Source organism: Fukomys damarensis, unplaced genomic scaffold (genome assembly GCF_012274545.1).
Source record: "Fukomys damarensis isolate Sample0158 unplaced genomic scaffold, DMR_v1.0_HiC HiC_scaffold_25, whole genome shotgun sequence".
NCBI lineage: Eukaryota > Metazoa > Chordata > Mammalia > Rodentia > Bathyergidae > Fukomys > Fukomys damarensis.
Genome location: NW_022900937.1, coordinates 10,696,022 through 10,720,110, shown reverse-complemented (window position 1 = coordinate 10,720,110; position 24,089 = coordinate 10,696,022). Strand labels below are relative to the sequence as shown.

At 43.7% G+C, this 24,089-nt stretch overlaps 1 protein-coding gene and 1 long non-coding RNA gene across 2 annotated transcripts in view; one reads left to right on the top strand and one right to left on the bottom strand.

Moving 5' to 3' along the window:
* Myzap (myocardial zonula adherens protein) overlaps positions 1-24,089 on the bottom strand; it is a 75,055-nt gene that overhangs the window by 1,767 nt on the left and 49,199 nt on the right. The window contains exons 11-12 of the mRNA XM_010641267.3: positions 13,951-14,034; positions 5,903-6,000 (exon numbers count right to left, since the gene is read on the bottom strand). Of these exons, the coding sequence (XP_010639569.1) occupies positions 5,903-6,000; positions 13,951-14,034 (182 nt within the window). The remainder of the gene's footprint in view (positions 1-5,902; positions 6,001-13,950; positions 14,035-24,089) is intronic.
* On the top strand, positions 4,220-7,158 carry LOC104874241. Its single transcript, XR_783698.2, has 3 exons — positions 4,220-4,296; positions 4,679-4,787; positions 6,656-7,158. It is a non-coding gene; the product is annotated as an uncharacterized LOC104874241 (long non-coding RNA).

Here is a 24,089-nt window from a genome sequence, read left to right as displayed (position 1 = left end):
AATAAATAATAAAGAAATAGATAGATAGATAGATAGATAGATCCCCAGAGAGATCCATTGTTCCCATCTGTCATGTGTGAACACAAGAAACTGCCATTTAGGGGCCATAAAACAGAGCCTCACCAGATGCCAAATCTGCTGGTGCTGTACTTTGGCCTTGGGCTTCCTGACCTTCAGAATAGTGAGAAATACATTCCTGCTGTTGTAAGCTTCCTATTTTATGATGTTTTGTTATAGCAGCTCAGACTAAGATAAGACTATCATTTTTAGCAACTTTTAAAGGTTGTAGTAGGCATCGATGATTCAGAAAAACGTGTCAGACATGCACTCAAGAAGCTCATAGTTTGGAATAATTCTAATACCATGTCTTAGGTGTCACGGTACAGACACGCAGAGCTGTGCTGCACACCCTCCACTTACCCAGCTGTCCCTCCTTCCCATCTGGTTTATGCTCTAGGAAGCCGAACTGCAGCTCACACCAGTGGGCCCCTTGCTCTTTACACCCACCTCACTCTGACCAACCAGGAGATGGCAACAGGGACCCAAGAACAGGTGGCAGAGTAGTCAGGACATCTGTCCCCTCCCAGTCAGGCTGCCACTGGTAGTAGCCAACCCTACATTCCTCTTCCAAAGCTGCAATACAGCTCTTCCCTGGCTCTCTTTTGCTAGCCTTCTCCCCCAGCACTTGAGTGTGGCCCCCAAAGCTGGAAGTTTGGTAATCTCTGTGGTGGTGTTGAGGTGGTGGAGCTCTTAGGAAGTCGGGGGTGAGGAGGTGCTGGGTTAATGCTTTCGGTGGTAGTGGTCAGTCTCATTGGGGCAGATTTGTTTCTGAGAGCCATTTGTTATAAAGAAAGTGCCTATCTTTAGCCTGTTGCTTCCAGCCTCAACACGTGACCTCTATTCGAGTTCCCCATACCTGCCCACCACTGTGACACCATTGAAGCCTCTAAGACAAACTTTACCAGCAGCTGCTAGCTCAAGAGAACATGACTGGCCTTTATTTATTTCCCTTACAGTTGTCAGTAGCCCTTTCACTAAGTGCTTTTTCATCTTCCATTCCTACCAGGACTGTGAGCAACATAAGAACACACGATGGGTGGTTGGAGAAAGAACAATTCAGTGATGCCAAGAAATTCACATGCAGGACTTCATACAGGGGAGGGAACCCTGAGGGATGCCGGCACTCATCAGTAGGAGACAGGGGAGATCCAGGAAGAAGGGGTGGTGCGTTTGGATGTGGAACAGACACAGGGTTTATAACAAAGAGCCGCAGAGGATGGGATGGGGAATCATTACAAGTTCTTAAGGAACCGTGATATGCTCATATTTTTATTTTAGCAAGATTCTTCTGCTACCACTGAGGGTTGTCTATGGAAAGGTTGGTCTGAAAGTAGATGAGAAAATCCTTGCTAGTTAGGAGGTGAAAGAGATATCATAAGATTCTAACAGGAACACTGAAGGTGAAGTAGCAGGGAGATATTTTGGGAGGTAGAATTTATAGGATTTGATGATTATGATGGAGACTTATCCCGTGTTGTGTTCCTCCTGGATACCTAATTACATTTCCCAGCCTCCCTTGCGGTTAGGTGGGCCATATGACCAAGTGGCAGAAATGACCCATGTGATTTCTGCTTTAGCCTGTACAAACTTTCCACCTAATCCTCCATGTTTCCTTTTAGGCAGAGGGTAAAGCAAAGAATTCAGGAAGCTCCCAAAGCCCAGGGGGTCACTAGACAGAGGACCCCTGTGTCCTGAGTGATTGTGTGGAGGAAGACCTATGCCAGGCTTCCTTGAACTATGATATATGAGAAGTTAATCTTTATGGTGCTAAGCTACTAGGATTTGTAGGTTGTTCCATATCACAGCTATTCCTTATCCTAATACAATAACAAAAAGTATGTGAAATAAGGCATCTCCCTTCCTCCTAACTTCTAGTCATTCACTAAGTGATACAAGGTGCATCGGAAGCATAGTGGGTAGGTGTTATGTACCCTGCAGGAGAGGCAGTGTGTCTCGTCTATGCTTTCCACCCCCACAGACACCTTGGGAATGACTACTGCACAGAATTCTGATGCTCAATGAGAAGCATCTCTTATTACGTTCATTGTTCTGTGCGTTCATTTCCACCACCGGGTATAATTTCTATGAAGGTGAAAAATCACATCTCGGTCATCTCATGACCTCAGCAGCTCACACAGGCTGCACATGGAGCTATCGCCTCACATACAGAAGACAATGACAAGCAGGTCGAGCAAGGGACTTGTGCAGAGTGAGTGCTCAGTGTCATCTGCCGCAGAGACCAATGAATCCATGAGGCTCGGCACCTCCAGAGCCCCTGGTGACCTGACCAGGCATTTTAGGAGAACAACAAAGGCACAAGCCAGATGGCAACTTGTGCCAACTCCTGTGAAAATTCCACATAACAGAATTGGTCTCTGGTGACAATACCCTAAAAGCCCATAAAGTGCAGAAATATTTATAAAGGTGAACTTCTGGGTTTCTGAAACAGGCACGAATATCCCAATCTTTTCAGAAAATAAGTGGGGTATTTTATGAAGCTGATCACTAGGATTTCAAGAACACAAATAATTCCAACCACAGAGTTGGAATTCACCCATTTTCTTTAACATGTTCAGGTTACTTTTAACATTTATTAATCCACAAAGGGGTAGGATCCCCTGGGGATGCAACAGCAGAATCAGAAAAAGAAAGCTTTGATAAAACGCTGCCTTGTGTTCTGATCTCTACAGCAAAACACAAGAAAATGCAAGCATTTCAAGGCACTATGTGCCAGGCACTTATGACTGTGAAATATTTTTCATTAAATTGTACCTTAAGACATGACTGATGAATTTACTGGAAACCACATTTCAGTTCACTAAGGGACAGAAGAAAGAAAAGACTCTTCTTTTGGACTTTCACTTTTCTCTGTAAATGAAGCCTACATGACCTAAAATAGTTAGCACGGGCTCTAACTAACACGCTCCACTTTTCAAACCAAACTCTTGTCTTCAAAAATAAAACCAGTGTTTCAAAGCCCCGACCCTCACAACTGTCCCCCTCTTTCCTCACTCTGAGATCCTCACTCCCTGGATGCAGGGAAGCAGAGGTCAAGTGGGGGGCAGGGGGTGGCCCTGAAGAGATGTGACAAGGGAGGACTGGCCTCAGACAGGCTGGTGGCAGTAGGAAAGGGGAGGTCTAAGGCAAGTCATGGAGGAAAAGGACAGTACAGATGGCGCAACGGAGTTTCAGAGAAAAATAATCCCCTGTCTTAGAGGTGACTGTGGGATACCAAGCTTGGGTTACTGAGAAGTGGCAGCAGCTTCCACAGAAACAAGAATGTGTGGGCACGGCATTGGGCACTCCGCCCTTGGTACCTCACTGGGTCCTCCCAGCCTACTTCTAAGGGGATGCCATCACACCTTCCTTTCAGGGTGGGGAAGTTGAAACCCTCGGAGGTTGAGAAGGAAGCAGGAGGCAGACCTAAGACTCAGCTCCATATCTAACTTCTAAGCCAGTATTCTTAATCATTTCGTGGAAATGACAAGCAGGAGGATCAAGGTGACACTGGCAGGGAGAAGCCAGCAGGTGATAGCAACAGGAATTGTGTTTGAGAGCTGTTCATATGGCCTTGTGGCCCATCCATGGTAAAGCTACAAAACCAGACGCAAATATCTGTGACCAAGACAAGAACCACAAGGAGATCCTGGAGGATAAAGAGGGACCATCAGAGAAAATGGAGGATGACAGGCCAGGGAGGCAGGGAAGGAACCAGGAGAGAGAAGTCCTACAAGCATCAGAGGCAGGTACTGTTGGCCAGAGGTTCTGATTTGTTTGTGATCCTCAAGATGCAAAACAGATTGAAAACTGACCTTCTTGGGTGGTTGGGAGGAGGGATAAGGTCCCCCAGACCAGCTCCTGCTAAGCATCTCCTCAGGCCCAAGCACAAGACCCATCCTGGAGCCCAGCTCCAAGCCAGGCAGCTCCACAAGGCCAGGGGCACTGGGGGACCACTGACCCCGCCCAGGTATCTTCAAAGATCCTGTCTTTTCACCACTGGTGCCTGCCCGTGCCCTTCACGGAGTAGGCACTTCGTAAAGAACTGTAAGGGAGCCAACGGAACGTCCTTCTGCGCTTGCGGAAGCACGTATGTGTTGTTCTCGTTTCCTCCGCTGACTGGCCGAGGCAGTTAAAGCGCTAAGAGGGCTCCTGGGGGAAACCAAATGTTCCTTTTATGGAAAAGCTGCGTTTAGACACTGGAGTGGCTTCCAAGTTCACCGTGGCCATAAGTTAAGGGTCTGTCAGCACTTCCATTATGAAAACCGCTTTGTGGTTTCATAACTTCACCGTAAAAGTTTGCCTCGGGCTGTACTTGGGCATACAAATTGGAAAGCTAGTTTTAAGCCAAAATTCGGGAATTAGAAAACAAAACAATTTATTGGTTTCAGACATAGTTTTGTACCCGTCTTAGCCAAGCAAAATTTATTATGTGGGCAATTAGAGTGGACTGAGCCACTTGGTTCTTGAAAAAGAAAAAGGAGGGGAAGTGGCTAAAGTATTTGTATTTTAAAAGAAGCCACTGAACACAACTGTTTATTCTTTTTGGTTATATCTGTATCATGTATGTTGTATCATATAGTGCTGAGAATTGGAGTTTATGTATTCCTTTCTTTTTTAGACATTTTTCTCTTAATTGTATCAGAATGATAAAATCGCCTTGTTTTTACTAAAAGATGAGCAATGTGAAATGAGAATATCATCAAAGAAAGAGCCTGGTGCTGCTTTGGGTAAGTTCTTTGAGAACAGCAAGTGTCTCACTTTAATGAAAACAACAGCAGCAGCGAAACCATCAGTAATGAATTGAAAAGGTAAAGTCAGGAAATACGGTTTTAACATTAGAAACGCTGAGGACCTCAGAAGACACTTGGTCACCTCACTGGCTTTACAGAACAGGAAACACAGGCCCCATTAAGAGTGACCTGCTGGTGGAGAGGACTGAAGCCAAATATTCCACCTCTCAGCTTGGCGATGGGCTCTTCACTGCTCCCCACAGATGGAGCCACTCAAGGTTCCAGGATTTGTTTTTTCCAGACTACTCACATCTAGCACAGCACCCAGAAATGCCTTTCCTACAGAAAAGTCCCCTCCCGCACAGAGGACACACAGGCATCTCATGACCCAAATCACCTAAATAATAAGTCAGGTGTAATTAGCACCCTTCTAGTACATTTGCTTCATGATACCTAGGCCAAGCACACTGCATACCCCTAGAAACCAAGAGTGAGACTTGGAAGGCAAGTTCCTGGGTCCTGGCTTGCATCTCACTCAGGAGGGACCCAGTCCTAGCCCAGAAGTAGAGCTGAGTGAACCAAGCTGTCACTGCCACATGTGTGTGGGCAATGGAAGCACATCTATGTAGGCACCAGGTCCACTGCTCCCCAGTAATCTTCTACAGCTCTGGGACAGATTCATTTGGCTCCAGATTTAGAGCCTGCCTCTGCTGTACCATGAAGGCGCCTTGTATGCCCTCTCACACAGTTGTCTGTCTGTCCCTCCAGACTGCAATGAGCAGGACCCCCACCTCTCAGCAGCCTGTCTAGGACAGGAAGGTAGTTATGGCCATTTGCTGAATAAATGAATGAATAAAAAAATGTACACGCTCACTGATGAGATCAGGCCCCCTCTGGAGTGGCCTTGCCTGGTCCCTCCTTCCCTACCCACAGTCCTCTGCCCAGGACAACTGTTCCCACAAAAACCAGTCCAAGCCCTCAGCAGCCACCACTTAGATCTGCAGAAATATTCTTGGTAGAAAAAAAAATGTAATTCTGTTAATAACACCCCAGTAAAGTATTTTGTTAAGTCAAAGAAGACTCAGTGAGAAAAACAGGAAATCCTTAAATACCTGGGTAGATCACAGCCCACTCCAATCTCTCTGGTTTCTACTTCAGTCTTTGGCTGGGTTTCTGTTAAATAATCCAACCTGCTTTGAAGTTCATTATTCTAGAGAGGAGGGAAAACAAGTACTTTTAGTGAACCAAATATGTTTTCTAACAAATATGCATAATACAATTTATATGTATTATCGGATTTTCCCCCCATGACTCTATCACACGCAACTCCTTATTCAAACAAAACAATGTATTTGTTGAGTATCTAATACACCAGAAGTTGAAGCAATCAAATCCATAGTTTTCTGTATGTATACTTACTGTATATCCAATTTTACATAAGTGAAAGCAGTATTTCTTTATATCCACTACATATGCACATTCTAGTGCACATACTATAATGTGTTCTTTCTTTGGTCAAAAATTCATTGTAGATATCTTTCTAGTTTATTAGTTTTCTTTTTACATCAACAAACTATTTTAATTGGTTCACGGCATTCCACTGCATGAATCTTATTGATAGGAATTTAGATATTTATTGCTTTTTTTGCCAAACAAGGTGCAGCTCAACTTTTAACACTCTCTCATTAAAACTATAAAATGAGTCTATTAATTTAATTTAGTGGGAAATACCTCTATAACTTAATAATTCGTATTTCATAGGTGTGGAAAATTCAGAATCTCAAACATAAAATAGAACAGGCTCCTTGGGACTAAAATTAGCATTTTGAATAGTTTTCTTTTTTTTTCTTTTTTCTTTTTTCCAGGCCAGAACCAAACATTTCATAGGTGGATGATTAGATGCTCAAGAATTGAGAATTTGCCCCGTGGGGAAATTGAACAACAGAGGAGCAAGAAATCTGAGGATATTGAAATGAAAATAGAGGAAGTGATGGTATCTTAAACGTAAAGGGCAGGAAAACTTTCAGAAAGACGCTAACAATGGTCAACTTTATTGAGATTTCAGATGCCTTTCTGAAAATATATAAATATATATAAAATGGTATCTATGAATAATACATATACATTAATTTTTTAAGAGGCAATTACCCTATCGATCTTCTTGGCTGAGTTCTTGATGAATGACATGTGGGAGATACAAGATAAAATTTATCAAATAAATAAATGTTTAAATACTTTTACAATTAGCATGTCATTTAGGGAACTAGACAATATTAAAGTATTTGCTTTTTCTTCTTTTTAAATTGGAGTTGAAGCTGAGGCACTAGGTCAAGTCATTAGGTAGCACAGAGAAAAGTAAAAGTTCTATAGAAACAGTAGCTCAAACTTTGAAAGACAAAATGTGAGTTACAGCTCAGCAGCTCCCCCCTGGTGAGCGATGCCAAGAAGCAATGCAGTAATCTCCAATAAACCTGTGTTCTATGGGATTAAAGGCCTATGGGTCCCTTACTTTAAACAGAAAGTAGTATGAACACTAAGAATTTCTTCGGACAGATAGGAAGTGGTATAAAAACTATGGATCCTTTCTGTTAGACAGGAAGTGGTATAAGAGAATGTATTCCAGGCTCCCAAGCAGCTAACAAGCTCGGACAGATCTTTGGGCTCTGCAACTACTGCCCCATCCTTAGTATAGATGCCCAGTGCAGGTTTACCGTAGGGAAACCCTACCATTCACACACACACACACACACACACACACACACACACACACACACACACACACACCTTCCCTGGAAATGCCTGTGCTTTCCCACTCACAAGGGAGAGAAAGGCAGAGGAGGTCTGCCTTTGCTGGAAACTCTAGGGACTCTGTGGCCTTATCACTTCTCAGTGTAAAGACTTCAGCCAGAGGGCTGGGGATTCAGCTCAGCAGTTCAGTGGCCTGCCTTGCAAGCGCAAGGACCAGAATTCAATCCCCGGTACCAAAAAAAAAACAACTTCAGCCAGGAGGATTTCACAGAACACTGCATCTAGGGCCTACTGCAAGGAGGGCATAAGAGGCAAAGTTAGCAAACGCGCCCCAGGTGGAACTCAGTGAATGGTGGACATATATCCTCAAATCCTTTCTTCTATTTCATGGGAGCACTGTCTGCACATCAAGCACCCACGGAAGCACAGCAATTTTTTAAAAAGTATATTTATGGCAATTTAATGCAATCAGCAAAAATGAGTGTGTATCAGATAGTATGTGAAATCAAGTGAGAAGAGGTACGTTAAAGAGAACACTTCTAAACAACCCATAAATCAAAGAAAAATCTCAAAGGAATTAGAAAATATTTTGAAATGGGTGTTAATGAAAATGCAGACTATTGAAGATGTAGGATGCTGCTGAAGGAGATTTAGGCTCTAAAAAGGACATTTATGGCTCTAAAAAAGACAAACGGTCTAACATCAATTACCTATGGTTCTATTTCAACATACTAGAAAAAAGGAGCAAAGTAATCCCAAAATAATTAGAAAAAATACTTTAATAAGACTAAGTGAAACAGAAAGCAGACAGGTACAATAGGAAAAAATTGGCAAAGCCAAAAGCTATTTTAATGTCTCAAAGAAAAATCAGTAAAATAGATAACCTTCTAGGTAGGCAGATCGAAAAAGAGGGAAGAAAGAGGAAAATGAAGAGCAAAGGAGAGAAGAAAGGAACGATAAAGAAAAGGAAAAAGAAAGAATTCCAAATCAAATTATCAGAGGAAACGACAGGAGTAGGCATCTGTGACCTTGTAGTAGACAACGATCTCTCAGAACACAAAAAGCATAAATCGTAAAAGAAAAATGATTACTTGAAGTTTCTTAAAAACAAAGCTCAAAATAAAAATCTGTTCAATATTTACCAAGGAAATGAAAGAGAAGCAAGTTTGCAGAATGAACAAATGTTCACGGTATGTATATCTGACAAAGGGACTGGATCCCAAATATGTAAAGAATTCTTGCCAAGCATGGTGGTGCACACCTGTGATCCCAGCACTCAGGAGGGTGAGGCAGGAGGATTGCCTTGAGTTCAAGGCCAACCTGGGCTACATAATGAGTCCAAAGCCAGACTGAACTATATAGTGAGACCCTGGCTCAAACAAACAAAGAATTCTTATAATCTGTAAGAATTAAATCAAATAGTGTAATAAAGGGCAAAAGATTTGAACATATGCTTCAAAGAAAAAGAGACCTATAAGTGGCCAATAAGCCACAGAAGATGCTCAGTAAGAAAAGACACTGAATATCACTAGTCACCGAAGTAATGTAAATTAAAACCATGATGAGATACCAATACACACACCCGAGGAAGGCTATATTTTCCAAAAGAAGATGAGGATATTGAGAAACTGGTAAGCTCAAACTGTTAGCAGGAATACAAAAAGCTACACCCACTTTGAAAAACTGTTTCACGGGCCTCTTAAAAAGAAAAATCTACACTTACCCTATCTCTCAGCTATTCCACTACTAGGAATTTACCTAAGAGGAAAAAAGACAGATGTATACATGATGACTTGTACAATGTGTTCATAGCTGCTTTATTCTCCAGAGTCCCGGACTGGAAATGACTCAAATGTACATCAATGAGTGAATGGATAAACTGATACATTCAGGGGACAATCACTACCTTGCAATAAAAAGGACTGCACCCAACTCAGAAGGGTCAAATCATTACGCTGAGCAAAAGGAGCTAGGCACAGAGAAGTAATACTTCATGATTCCACTTCTATAAAAGGCAACACATCTGCAGTGACAAAAACAACACCCTAGGAGGTGCCTAGTAGGTAGGAATGAAGAGACAGATTTCAAAGGGAAACTGAGAACCTTTGGGGGTGATAGACGCGTTCTGTATCTCGAATGTGGTGGCTGTTCACTGTGCTACTAGGCATCTCTGATCTGAAAATCTTAAATCCAGAATGCTTAAAAAATCCTAAACTTTTCAGCACTGGTGTGATGCTCAAAAAGTCTCAGATTCTGGAGCATTTCCAGTGTGGGATTTTTGAACAGGGATACTCAACCAGTAAAGTCTATGCAAGTATTCAAAAAGAAAAAGAAAAAAACTAGGACCAAAATGCTTCTGGTGCTATGAGTTTCGGATACAGGATACTCAACTTGTGTATACTTTCAACAGATGCAGTTTATTTGTGTAAATTATTCACAACAAAGTTCCCAAAGGCAAACCTAGAAGATAATGAGAGACCGAAGTCTGGTAGCTGAGGAACACTAGAGAGGGAGGAACAGGTAGAGGGAATACTTTACAAATCGAACCAGCAGGACTTGACACAGTAAAGCAAAGACCACCTGCTTTCCAGTCTCATAGAAGAGCAGTGTGGAGTGGTGGAGACCCCCAGGATGGAGCACCCAATCATAGCCCTTTTCTGCTTTCCAATACCACCACCTTGCATCTGCATGTACAATGGATGTGGGCCTTGGACTGGGAGACTTGTGTGCTTCCCTGGAAGGAAGAACCTGGTGTGGCTCCTCTGAGCACCATAGGGAAATAAAGTTGCAAAGTCCCCTCCACCTTCAGCTCCCCTCTGGCTCAGGGGAGCAAGCGGCCAGGAGCTGTAGCCCACATTAAATAAAAATTGTGACCAATAAAATATATATGGGAGTCCCGGTGCCTGTTGCAGGAGTCCCGGTGCCTGTTACTTCAGCCCCAGTGTCACAAAGGAAAATCAGCGACAGTCCCAGGCATGCACTACAGACAGGCTGAGAGATTTATGTGCCGCACAGCACGTGTTATGTGCAAGATGAACAAAACCAAGATGTGTGACTCCTCTCTTCTGCCATGAACTTTGCTGTGAGCTGAGAATTTCCAGAAGAGAAAAGTGTAATGGAATAGGTTTCAGGAAGCTGATCAACTTCCTGAAGATATACTTGTCATTTTATTTGAGAAACATTTTTAGCATCAGAAATAGGGAAATTTCTTCTCCAGAATGTGGGCAAATAGAAACATTGTTATAAATAAATTTTAAAAGGAATGCCATATTTTTGTTACCAGAAAGACTTTAAATCAGTTGATGAAAATGGAATCTGACAGGGCCAGGCAAATTTAGGAATCTAGTGTGTGTTTTTGAGGTGTGTGTGTGTGTGTGTGTGTGTGTGTGTGTGTGTGTACTGTTTTTATGTAGAATCTGATTACTTTAAACAAGGTAAGGGACTAGGCATGTAGCTCAGAGGTGGAATGATTGTCTAGCATGTTCAAGACCATGGGTTCCACCCCAAGAACCACAAAAACAAAAATACAACAACAAAACCATAAGTAAGAGTAAATGATAAATCTAAGGAGTGAGTTAATCCATATTCTCCCCTTTAAAATAAAAGAAAGGTCTTCAATTGCCAGTCATGACATAGGAAAGAGGCAGGCCTTCCCTGTGAGCCCGAGATCAGGTACGGAGTTTTCTTTTGGGCTGTTTATTGAATGTCCTCAGATGATTTGAGGGGAAAACACAACAAAGTTTTCAAACCCTAAAACTAAAAGTAATGCAGAGATGAGCCAAGTGCTCCGCTGCCCTCTTCCCCCTTGCAAAGCTGAAGTAACTGAGCTTTGTTGTTAGTGGTGATATTTGCCCACTGGCATGGCTTCTATCTAGATGTCCTCTCAAAGCCCTGTGAGGTCACAGGTAGGACTTTTCGGAGGTGGCTGGATCTAGAGTGTGTGCTGCTCTGATCAAGGATGGGATGCTGGGATCGATTCGTGGTGCGATGCTGGGTTAAGGCCGCCCCACCCGGGGTGTGAGTCCTACCTGTCCTAAGGGTGGAGAGTCTGGATGAGATAGAAGGGACAGGAACAGGGTCACTGCTTGTTGCTTGCTACTTCCCTGCTTTGCTCCCTTCTACCTGCTATGAACAGTTTCTCCTCTGTGATGCCCCTCCGCCACGCCACCCTGCCTTGGAGCCAGCCAACTATGGACTAAAACCTCTACAAACTGTGAGCCAAATAAACCTTTCTCCTTTAACTCTGGATATTGAGTATTTTGTCTCAGCAATGAGAAAAATAACTAAGACACCTAGCATCCTGTACAGAAAATGACAGAGTGTAGCTAAGAATCTAAGTCTCCAAGCTGCCTAGAAATCAAGAAAGAATTAACATTTTTCAATTTTGCACACTATGTCAAGTACTGCTCTAAGTGTTTTGCATACATTACTTCATTTACTACTTGCAAACCTACTTCCAAGTGGTGTGATTATACCCATTTCACAAATGTTGAAACTGAGGCTCAGAGAGGTAAAAGTCCAAAGACCAGAGCAGGAGCCAGGATCTAAACCCAGAATCCTCAGATAAAACTATGGAATCAAAGGAATGGATGTGCTAGTAAATATTTAATGATATTAAATCATTAAATGATTTAATTCGCTCTAGAGGAAAGCCCAGCCAGATGGAGAGTGTGAGTCTGTGTGCACAGATCCCCTCCACAGCTGATCTTAGCCCACCAGCCAGGAGGAAGCAGCTCACTGACCAGGGACTGTGCAGTCCTGAATCCACAGCTCTGGAAGGAGCAGGGCTGCATCATTCTGTGGGACAGGAGGCCTGTGTGTAAGTCGCAGGGGCTGCAGTCCAGACATGAGCTTGCTGAGTGGCCCAGCCTGACGGACACTGGCTCTGCCTGGCCTGTGGCCTTCTCCCCTCCCCTTCCCTGCCCTCCCCCCTGCTCTTCTCCTCTCCCAGACACTGAGGCCTTGGCCAGGACAGCACTCTGGAGAAGCGAGCAGGATCCGTACCATTCATTCCTCAGGCTGGTGCTGAGTCCAGGGAGCACAGTGCAGAGTGGAGGAAAGGACTCCGGAAAATACTCAGCTTTGCAACACTGAGACTCTCGGGCCTTGACTAGGGTACCTGCGGGCCATGAGGAGCTGCTGGTGACGACTGCCACCAAAGGCGGAGTAAGTGGAGACCCAGAGAACAGGCAGCTAATGCCTGTGGCTCTGGATCCAGGCTTACCCATCTCTACCATCACCCTGGGTGTCCCCGACCCTCAGTTTCCCCATTTATAAAATGGGGAAATATAATCGAATGGGAGGGCATCCCTTTTAATAAAGAGGGAATAACAATAATAAGTTAAAAATTGAGTGCTCAGTACATGCCCAGCACTTTCCGTACATTGGTATTTCACTGTCGCACCCACAGGGGTGCAGCGAGGGTCCCGTTATATGATTATTGGGAACTTTTTGCAGAGTCGCATGGCCAATAAGCAGCAGACCCACCCAGTGTCGGCATTTGGATGAGTCTGACCCTGTCCCGAATGTGTGATGCACAGAACACAGGGGAGTCACTAGCCACCCCCTCCCACCCCACCAAGCTCTGAATAGGTGTCCTTTTTTCTGCTGCACTGCTGTCTCCTCACTGGGGGAGGATGCTGCAAGGGGTAGAGACAAGGACAGGCACTTGGCAGACCAGCGTTTCATGCCGTGGTGAAGGGAAGAGGCTCAACGCCAAGTTCTTAATAAAAAGCCATTAGAGCAAATAGGTTTTGGCTTCCCTTCTATGACTCCCTAACCTTCTAAGGTTCTTCAAAACCCATAATTTCTGTGTCTGGAACCTGTGCAAAATCTCTATATGACCTTCAAAAAGCCAGTCAAGAATCCTAAACATCCTAAAGTGTTAGGAGAAATTAAGTCAGCTGTAAAACATGTTCACTCAACCTAGAAAGAGCACTGTATTAAGAGTCCATGTTTCAGCAGGGCTCCTGAATTTACTAAGCAGGTAACGCTGGGCAAGACCACCTCCTCCCTGCCTCAGTTGCTCATACAGAGATGATCATCCTGTCTTCCCCTCTTGAAGTTGCTAAGAAAATCACGTGAAGAATGTATGTGAAAATATTCACAAATTGCAAAGCACCACATATATGCGGGCAGATGCCAATACTGCTCATTAGATTTGCTGAGAAAATTCTCCACCAAAATGAAGCAGAGCCAGAAAGCAGAGTCGAGCAGCCAGCTGGAGGGAGAAGCGTGAAAGAGAGAGGCAAAAGAAGCCGCCAGAACCTCATGCACAGAGCTGGCCGTGAACCCTCAATCAATTTTACAAGACCAGGAAAGTGTCATCTTCTTAATCAAGTGTCGGTGACAGGATCTGCCACATAAAATGTTGCGGCAGAGAAGGCACCAACTACAGAGCCACCGTTCTTACCTCCCCCTCTAAGAAAGAGATCTTCTCTAGAAGCTGCAATATCAAGAGCTGTTTCTGTTGCACCTTCTTCTTTAATGATTCAATCTAGAAAGAAACAAGTGAAAATTGTTAAAAAAAACAAAATGTAGACTTGAGGCCCCAGGGTGTCATTGGAACAGAACCTCCACACGGGTTCTCCATGCTTCTCAGAACCACGCTGATCTGAGATGCCCTGTGAAAGGGATTGCTGCGACCAAGGAAATACTGAGAATCCGATGTGACTCCAGGGTCCATCCTATTAGGGTCATTCAGCCCAGCACCTCCACACCGAGGATGCTTTGAGACCCTTAATAACGTCCCAAAGTCAACCTAGGGAACATACTTTGAGAAATGCAAATACAACTTGGCAAAAGGTCATTGTTTGGCTTGAATTGATCAGGCGGCCTGCATTTCAAACATTAGTTCTGCTGCTCTGGTTGGTGCATTCAGATCTGTTCACCCAGGGGTCAAAAGGTTTGGATTGGGGAAAGCTTCGCTGCAACTGTTGGTGAAATTCAGAGGGCCACAGACTCATGAAACTTGAAGCAATGAGCTGCCTCCAGACCCATTCTGAGCTACCATCTTTGATCGTACACTGTGCTCCACCTCGGGCTCCTCTTGCTTTTCCATCGATGTGTCATGCTGTCCTAGATGAACCAGAACCAGGGTTCTGGGTGTTAGGCCATTTCTTTGAACAATGGTGAGAACAGCGTGTAATTCGGGAACAACACACTGACTTTCCAACAGTCTTGCATGTTAGTGTTCAGCATTCACACAGCAGAAAGTCACAATTCCTGTGGAAGGGAACCTAGCAATATCTAGAAAAGGTACATAAGCATTTACTTTGACTTAGCAACTTCATTTCTAAGAACACATCACAAAGATACAATGGCCAAAATAAAAAAATGACTTGACAAAATAAAATGACTTGGACACAGAATTTTTGAGTGTTAGAAAACACACAAAGAAAACACAAAACAGAGGCCTGGGGATTTAGCTCAATGGTACCACTGCCTGCCTCACAAGTGCAAGATCCAGAATTTGATCCCAATGCCAAAAAAAAAAGAAAGAAAACACAAAACTCTAGCAGTCAAGTGGCTAGTTCAACTGGGCACATTCTAACAGCAGGGTCTGTTCAAGGTTGCTCAGATACTGGAGTAACGTACAGATATTGACATACATGTGGCTCACTAGCTTTGCTATAAGGTAGGGACACATAAATGCATGCATATTTGTGTAGGAAACATTTTAAAGTAATTAGTAATATTTACTAATTAGTAATAGTTACCAAGGAGGAGAAGGAGGAACAGGTAAAGAAGACAGAATAGGTGAAACTCTTAACTGATAATAACTTATGATATAAGTTTAACTTTGAAAGCATATTTTACAGATTCTGAACAGAAAATTAAGCAAAAAAGAAAACTGTAAATCCCAAAGCTTGATGACAGATAGAATTGAGGCAACTTAACTGTAATATCAAATTGGTGAAAAGTATTCAAGTGTTGTTACCATAAGGTAATTTGCTATGTTTAGCAAAGTGTATTCTAAGGATAAATGGAGCTGCAAAGAAATCTTTCTTTCAGTAGGAAAATTGTGAGTAGTAACATTATTGTTTTGAAACTCTGATATCTACTATCATGTAATCATATTTGGAAGCAATATTTTTAGTGTAAGAGGAAGAAATGCAGTACAAAATCAAAGAAGTAAAAGGTTGTTAAATTTGAAATAACATGGATTAGAAATCTTTTATTTATTTGTGAAATATGTGTTCCTACTCAACCCACTGAGAAAAAGAACTTAGGAATGATAACAGCATAACGTATCCAGACTGTAGTAGGTGTTTACCACTTTCCACTCAAAACACCACACACACACACACACACACACACACACACACACGGAGGGCATCTTTGAAGATTGACCCATTCTGGGGGCCAAAAATCAGCTAAATGAATTGGAGATGCCTGTTAATATCTGAAAACAAGGACAGGCAGGTTCTCCCTTGGGCCAAAGGTAGAACAATTTGAGCACCAAAAAGAATGAATGTAACTGAGTAAAACACATTGAAATGTAAATCTTGAAGAACATGAGTATTTCTTAATGCTTAAACAAGAAAAAGAACAGCAACAACTCGTTGGACACCACTGGAATTGACAAAGCATCAGCAACTTGAAGAAAAAAGAAATAAAGCATTCATCTTGCCTCTCCTGTATAGATTGCATTTTGGGAGCATAACAATCCCTAGTTTACAAAGGAAAACTTTGACTTTACCGAAGATCTCCGGTTAGTCCATGGGAGAGAATGACAGAGTAAGAAAATTATGATCTTGCAATCTCTATGAAACACTAATGCAACCACCATCATCCCAGACGAGACGGTGAGGGTGAGAGTGGATGAGGGTGTCATGGCCATGTCCGGGGTTGTCACCACCCGCTCCATTCATCATCAGCATCACCGGAGCGGGGGCAAACCGTCGGGGCACACCCCAAAGCGACTCAGAGCGAGGCACCCAGCCCCACTCATGAGGCATTCTTGCCCTCCTCCAAATAAAGCTTGAGCTAAGCAAGCTTCTACAGCCAATAAGGGAACGAAGAGTCAACTCCAGAATGACAATGGTCTACAGCCATAGCCTGATGCTGTTGGGCCACGGGAAGCTTGTCAGGATAATCGACACAGGTCCTGCAGTGTCCCCGCAGGGGTAAAGCAGAGGGGGCCACAGGGGTGGCATGCCCCAGATTAGGACACCAGAATTTAACAACCAAACACAATTAGAACGTGTGCTGACTGGAACAAAGCATCAAAAAAGACATTCTGGAAAATTTTATCACAGACTGGTATTAAACAATACCACAGAATCACTGTTAATTTCATTAAGTGTGATGATGGTATTACAATGATATTGAAGTTTATGTCTTAGAGATGCACAGTTACAGGCAGAATGTCTGAGTTCTGCTTTAAAATTCTACACAGCAGAAAGAAAAGAGAGAGAGAGAAAAAGTAGTAAGTAAAGTTAATATGCCACAATCTTGCTGCTGTTGGATTTCTTTGATCATTTTCTCTGTTCTGAGAGTATGTGACATTTTCATTGTAAAATATTTTCAAATTGCAGGTGGTATCAAAAAATATAATCCCGATAAAAAATCAAACCACACAAAATAGAATATAAGAAATACACTGATGGAAAAAAAAGTCCACCCTTGATAACTGAAGAAATTACCATGAAAAACATTAACGAGTTACCCCTTAATACCAAGTAAACTTGTCCCAAACTGGAGAGGAAGAGAGGCCAGTGCAGGGCTGGAGGGATGGATATGCCACAGCGTTGCAGGTGGTACTGTAAATGGGAATGACCCTGAAGGCAATTTAGCAATAAATATTAAGAGCCATAAAGCTGCTCAAACCCTCTGACCCACTAATCCCACTCCTGGGAATTTATCCTAAGGATATAATTCAAACATAGGAAAAAGGCTGTGTATATAAAGATGTTCTTGCTCCCACTATTTATAATCGAGAGAAAATGGAAATAACTTTAATGTCAAGCACTAAAGGAATGAGCAATCAATTGTGAAATATCAATCTAACAGGGTATAGTACACAAGCACCAAAAGCAAAATAGATTGCAAAATGGAAACCTGTCTATTTACGAAAAGTCTCAAGGGACAGAAAAAACAAAAGTCTACAACGGTGAAAGTAAAAGCTGGAACAGCAGTTAGATAAATGAATCGTTCTGGGGTTGAGACAGGCTTGCAGAAGAGAGAAAGAGTTTGCATACATTTTCTACAGTTTTACAAGAATCATTTTCAAATGCTCCTTTTCCTTTCCTTTCTGCAGTCTTAAGATTTTAACTGACTTTTAAAAATCTGTAGATGACAGCCACAATAGGCACTGGAATTCACTGAAAGGCTCCAGGATACTGAGGAGTTCACTGCGTGGGTTTTGCAGCTGCTGAAGGATGCAGTGATTATACAGAAGGCAAGTGAGGTGCTACAGGAGCAGACACAAACCATTCACAGGAGGACAACAACGGGGTGCTGCTCATCACCATCCCCTAGATTTTAGCTTAAAAATACAGCCAGCCCTAAAGTACAGTGGGTTGTGCCTTCTTGGATTCAAACAGCTGACTTAAAATATTCAAATAAAAACCCGTGCCTGTTCAGAATGTACAATTTTCCTGTCATTATTCTCTAAACATAATAACTATTCACACAGCGTTGACATTCATTAGGTATTATAAGTGATCTACAGATGATTTAGAATACATGGGAGGATACACATGAGACTTGTGCTAGCACTGTGCCATTTTGATTAGGGACTCAGATTTGGGCCCCAAGGTGGGTCCTGGAGCGAGGATCCCCCCTCCCATACAAGGGATGTCTGTAAATCAATACAAAGCAAAGAGGCCATCAGGAAAGGGTTGCTGGTAAGCACTGGGAAGGCCCCTGGTTTGGGGGGAGAAAGAAGAGGCCAGGAGGAGAATTTTGGGGTACAGATGCAAAGGACAGCAACCTGATAGTTTCCCACAAGTGATGCTCCCCCAGGCTCCTGTGCAGCTATACTAATTGTCCACATAGTTGTTGCCATCCTCGAACGTTTCCTGCAAAGGCATCTATCTTGTCTCATATACTGTGACAAGTTGGACTTGCTTGGATTGGAGGAAAAGTATGCTCAAGCAGGGCCCAGCCCCATGCACCTCCAAAGGAGCTGAGTTTGAACCCCAAGGTCCACTCCCAGCGGTGCTACCCCAGAGCACATCACATCCTCTTCTCGTGTGAGGCACCAGTTTCTGAAATAGCACACTGTGGGTTCAATAGCACCCCACTGACATCTGACTCCCAACTCCGGTTCCTCTTACAGCATCCAAACCACACACCAGTAGGGAAAATGGTGTTATATCTGACTAAAGTCTTGAATATTGTCTTTTGTAGCGCCAAGCACCGGAGAAACCCTCAAAAGTTATCCACTATTACATGACTATAAATATTCCTCATTTAATGACCTACCCGTTTGACTTTTGGACTTACTACTGAGGCTGTTAGATTTATGGCTCACATTCAGACTTACAATGCAGGAACTTGAGCGACAGTGCAGTCTATGGTGGCCTCTCCTACAGTATTATAATTTTTGCTGGTTGTGCTGTCAGTACAGGACTGTAGTTTTATGTTCTATTGTACAGTTACAGTACTGCACAGAAGAGTTATGCAAATAAAAGCAAAATCATCAAGTTGGAGTTTCCTTTGATTGTTCCTCTGTTGTGACTATTGTAATGTACATACTATCCACACCTCATTTAGCTACTAATTCATCTAACAACCTAGTCACAGGAATTGAAGTCAGTCAATAAGCGAGGAATGTGTACAGTGGGATGTCTCCCTCCTTGGAGTGTGACCTCCTGAGAACGAAGACCATGGCCATCGTTGTAGTGTTAGACAACGAATGAATCAGTGAGTTCCACTGTCCATCCTTACATGATCCATCCCTTTTGTACCCTTTGCAGGGGAGACCCAGAAGATGGCCTTGCTGACTATGGGTCCCCCAGACACTCCCAGATCAGGGCTACTTCCAAATCCAGGGTTCTGCCCACCTCATGTGCAAGTGAAATCCGTTGGGCTCCTCTGCTGTCGCTTCTTGGTGTGATTTAGGTTTGTAAATCCGACTGTCGGGAAGGCTGATTTCCTCTTTGGGAAAGCTGCAGTCTGTCTGGCTGTCACCAGGTGGTGGTAAGTGACCTGGTTTACGGGCTCCGCTCAGGTTGGTAAGTACGAAGTCAGAAGCACATTTTCAGGCCTCACCTGGGAGATCCACACACGAATATGATCTTGTCGAGACAGCTACATTTAAACCCTGCGCAGCTATGCAGCTGGGCCCCTTCACAGACCAGGGGAAAGATAGCTTGATGAAATGTGAACCCTTTCCACCAATGCTAATAGAATTTCTCTAATTTTTGTCCCAGTTAACATGTTTCTTCGGCACTCAAACTAAATGCATGTCCTGGGGCCTCACAGATCACACAGGATGTTGAGACTCCGAAACTCCAGGCTGGTTGCTTCTTAAGAAGGGGCAGAGTGAAAGTTCTAGCCTCTTAAAACCGATGGTAGCCTTCTTCTCTTTACCGATACCTGAGTCACTGCTCAGGTGCCTTGAGGTAAGCACACAACCCTGGCGTCGCCTGACTGCTGACCAAACACAGCTGTCCAGGTCCAGGCCCCAGAGATGCTGAGAACCTCAGTCTTTTCCTCAAAAACCATCTCAACCCCCAGTATGGCACATGAGGTCCGTGGCCTCGGTCCTCTGTCGTCCCACCTTCCTTTACTGCCCACTCTCCCCTAGTGAGCCCCACACTTAGGCTGCCCAGTCCTGGGCACATGTCCCAGTCCTGCCTCCATGACCGTTTCAGTCACCATCCAAGCTGCCAGGCTGGCTTTGTCTCCGAACCCATTAGGCCACTGCTTTATCCCTTCCCTGTATGGAACCTGGAATCCTCCTATCAATTATCTTCAATAAAAGATCACCCCTTTGGGGAGGTGAATTCACCCTGATGAGAGTGCACAGCCTAGCGGGCCACCCAGTTTTATAAACTGCTTTGCAGGCAGATTGCTGTCTGGAACGGATTCTTCCCAACTTGTCTCAAGCAGAGCTGTCAGTCAGGAAAAACACATTTGTACAAAAGCTTAGTGAGGTTCTGTTTTCGATTGCATGCAACCCTGCAAGTTGGGAGGCTTCTCAACCTTCTGGGATTCCCCCCACCCCAGCACAAACTAGGAATGCATAGGGCAGGGCCACCTTCACTTCGTGTTGGATGTGCGGAAGCAATGCAGTGCTACAGTTAGAGTCAGGCCACGCGTACTCAGTTGTACAAGATGGGGGAGACTCAGTACTGACCACCCTGGGCTGTAAAGAGAACTTAATAAAGTTTAGTGTAGCACGTAAACGTTACGGGTTGTTAAGAAATTGCACTTTGAGTATCCTTTCTCTTCTTTTCTTTGTGCAGTTTTGGTTCCAGATCAAACCCAGAGGGATTTTACTATGGAATTACCCCACACCGCTTTTTACTTTTTGTTCTGACACAAGGTCTTGCTAAGTGGCCCAGACTGGACTCAAACTTGCCCTCCTCCTGCTTCAACTTCCCGGAGCTCTGGGATTACACATGTACGTCACCATGCCCAGCTGGAGTGTTTTTCTCACCAGCTAGGAAATGATAATAACAGGACACAGCTGTCTGTAAAACAGGTGACACCCTGAGGCTGGGCCGAGAAGGTGGGCTCACCTGCTCACACATCTTGGCCATGGCCCCCGCTGCCCCCCCACCAGAAGGAAAGGGACAAAAAGCAGAGGGAGCACAGGGGGGAGGCTGTAAGAGTGAGCACAGGGGGCACAAATATGATCAAAATATATGACACATGTGGAAACTAGGGGGTAGGGTGGTGGAAGGGGTGGCGGGGGAAATGATTAAAGTACCTTATGTGCATGCACAAGTCTGCCAAAGTAAAACCATTAACTAAACTGTACAGCCACTGTACACTAACAAAAAAGTGGGGGGAAAATCCAAGTAACATGGGCTATGTTTTTAAGTGTGTCCTCCTTGAAAAGTCTCCTAACAAAAATACACAAACAACAAAATGATAATCACATGTTATCAAACTGTTTAAGATACTATAAGGGAAAGAATTCAGTTTTTTAAACACAGACTATGTAAGTTAATGCCATCGCTGTTCACTTTTCTTTGAAATTTGTTTTATGTGCATCTTAATTTTAGGAAAGGCATGTGGAGGCGCACAGGTAATACATTTGAGATCAGGGTATGGGGCTGTGCGTAACTCACAAGTCAGAAAATGCAGACACATGCTCATGAGCTCAGTCCCCCAACCTCTGTCCCCAGCACCCAGCTCTGCCACACCTTCCTGTAGACTGCCACTTACAAAGACTTCCTACTTTGAACTGCACTGATGAAGAAAGATAATTTACCTCCCTACTAGCTGAACACACAGAGACGCACAGCTGCCAGCCAATGTTCCTAAACAAAGTGAGACCATCAGGCCATGAATGCTAGGTCAATGTAAAGCAGTAGGGTACTTTCCTACGAGCGCTTGGAGACTTTTTAGGGGACAGTCATGGTGTCATGCTTGAAGATCTGAAAAATCCACAAGAAAATGACTCAGAGATCTCCACTATTGTTTTCAAAACTCCCCAGGATCCAGTGAGATCTCACTGGATCCAGCTGACGGGTGGGGAAGGAACAAAACAGGAAGGAACCTTCCTGAGCTCACACAGCTTCCTGGCTTCTCCCTTTGCTCCCTTTGCTCCCTTTCACCCTGCCCGGGGTGTGGTCCAACCCAACCTACTGATCCCTCTATGATCTGGCAAGCAGCTGTCTGCATTTTCCTCATCAAAATAGGGTTCGTGCATCTTCCCCATATATCATACTGAAAAAAGATAATTATATATATATATATTATACACACACACACTCCCCTTAATTCTATTTTGGAAGTCTGGTAATGCTGTGATTTCATAGTTATTCAATTTTTAAAGTGCATTCTCCTTAATAAAAGCCACCACAAAACTTTAAGAATAAAAATAACAAAGCTTAGCCTCCCTTTTTAAAAAGAGGAAATAATGCATAGAAAAATATGACAGATCAGAATGTGCCCCACATTAATGCAGGAGGAAAGAACAGTTTAAGAAGGTCGAGGGACAGGGTACATTACCTCATTTGTGGGGGAGAGGGGAATGAATTAAGACCACAACAAAACGAAACTGAGAAATTGCTAAATGAAGCTCTGAGTGGGGGAAATGAAAAATCAATGAAGGACCGGAGGAAAAAAGGTACATTTTTCATCTTCACGATACTTGATTGGATTTGTGGAAATTCATTTTCAATTAATGTGTCTTGTGGCATTCAGCCAGGCTAGATATGAACAAGGCTCATATTTTAATCAATTTTTTCTATTAAGCTTGAACTAATATATAATAATAGAATGGCACTATTCAAAAAGATCGGTTGAAACTGGCTTCTGAGGTAAAATAATCTAATTTGGTTTGATTTCTACCTTATATTAAAGAGAACTCAACTGTTCTTTAAAGCAATGAATAGCAAGTGCTCTGGTTCTCCAGGGTCCCTAAAAATGACATGGCTATAAAAATGTCAGGGAGGGACGGATAAAGTGGAGCCCCTGAGTGCACTCACTGGGAGGGAGGAAGAAGGAAGGGAAGAGGGGAGGAAAGGAGAAAAAAGGAAGAAAAGAAGGGAGGAAGACACAGATGGAGAACAGAGGGCTGAGTTAGCTCTTGATGCTCAGAAATAGCCAAAGGGGTCATCCCCACTTGTCTTTGAAACTGAGGTTCCAAGACGTTCCTCACCTCTTCGCCCCTCAACAGCCACCTGGACATGGGCAGGGCTGAGACCTGGCCCAAGTCAGTCCCTCCCTCGCTGAGGCCAGGCCTTCGCTCACACCCTTCTGCTATTCCAAGATTCCCGTGTTACCCTGACAGGACACTGGAACCCGGTAGTGCTGGGCCGGAAGTGAGGAGTGGGACCGGAAGTGAGCAGTGAGGCCAGAAGGAAAGAACGAGACCAGGCTGGGTGGAAGGCTGGTGCACGACCCTTTGCGCAAAGCATCTGGGCCCCTGATTCAACTACACTGTTTTCTTCTCCATGATTTAGAGGCAGGTGGATAGGAAAAGGAAGGAAGGGGCAGATTTACTCCTGTGCTTTCCTCCACAGACACAGCTTCAAAGATACAATGCCAGGTGCTGAGCAGCCCTACCAGGGAGAGAACTGTTCACAACTGCACAAAGGTGGTGATTTTAAAAAATGGTATTTTCAAAAATTTTCCCAAAGTTCAAGTGCCCTAAAATATTGAACTTCCCGCCGTCTCCCCTCTGGCTTGCATAGGACCCATGCAGAGGCGCCACTTTGGGCTCCGATCTGATTGGCCATGAGAAGCCACTGAGGAATTATTAGCACAGTAATTTTCTTAGCATGGCTTTCCACCCACCACAGTTGTTTTCCACCTACATTTTCAGCATCTTCATTAACCTATCACTCCCTCCTACAGTCCAAACTAAATTAATGCTCCCTGAACTCACCCTACATGTTTTAGTCTCCATGTCTTTGTTTTTAT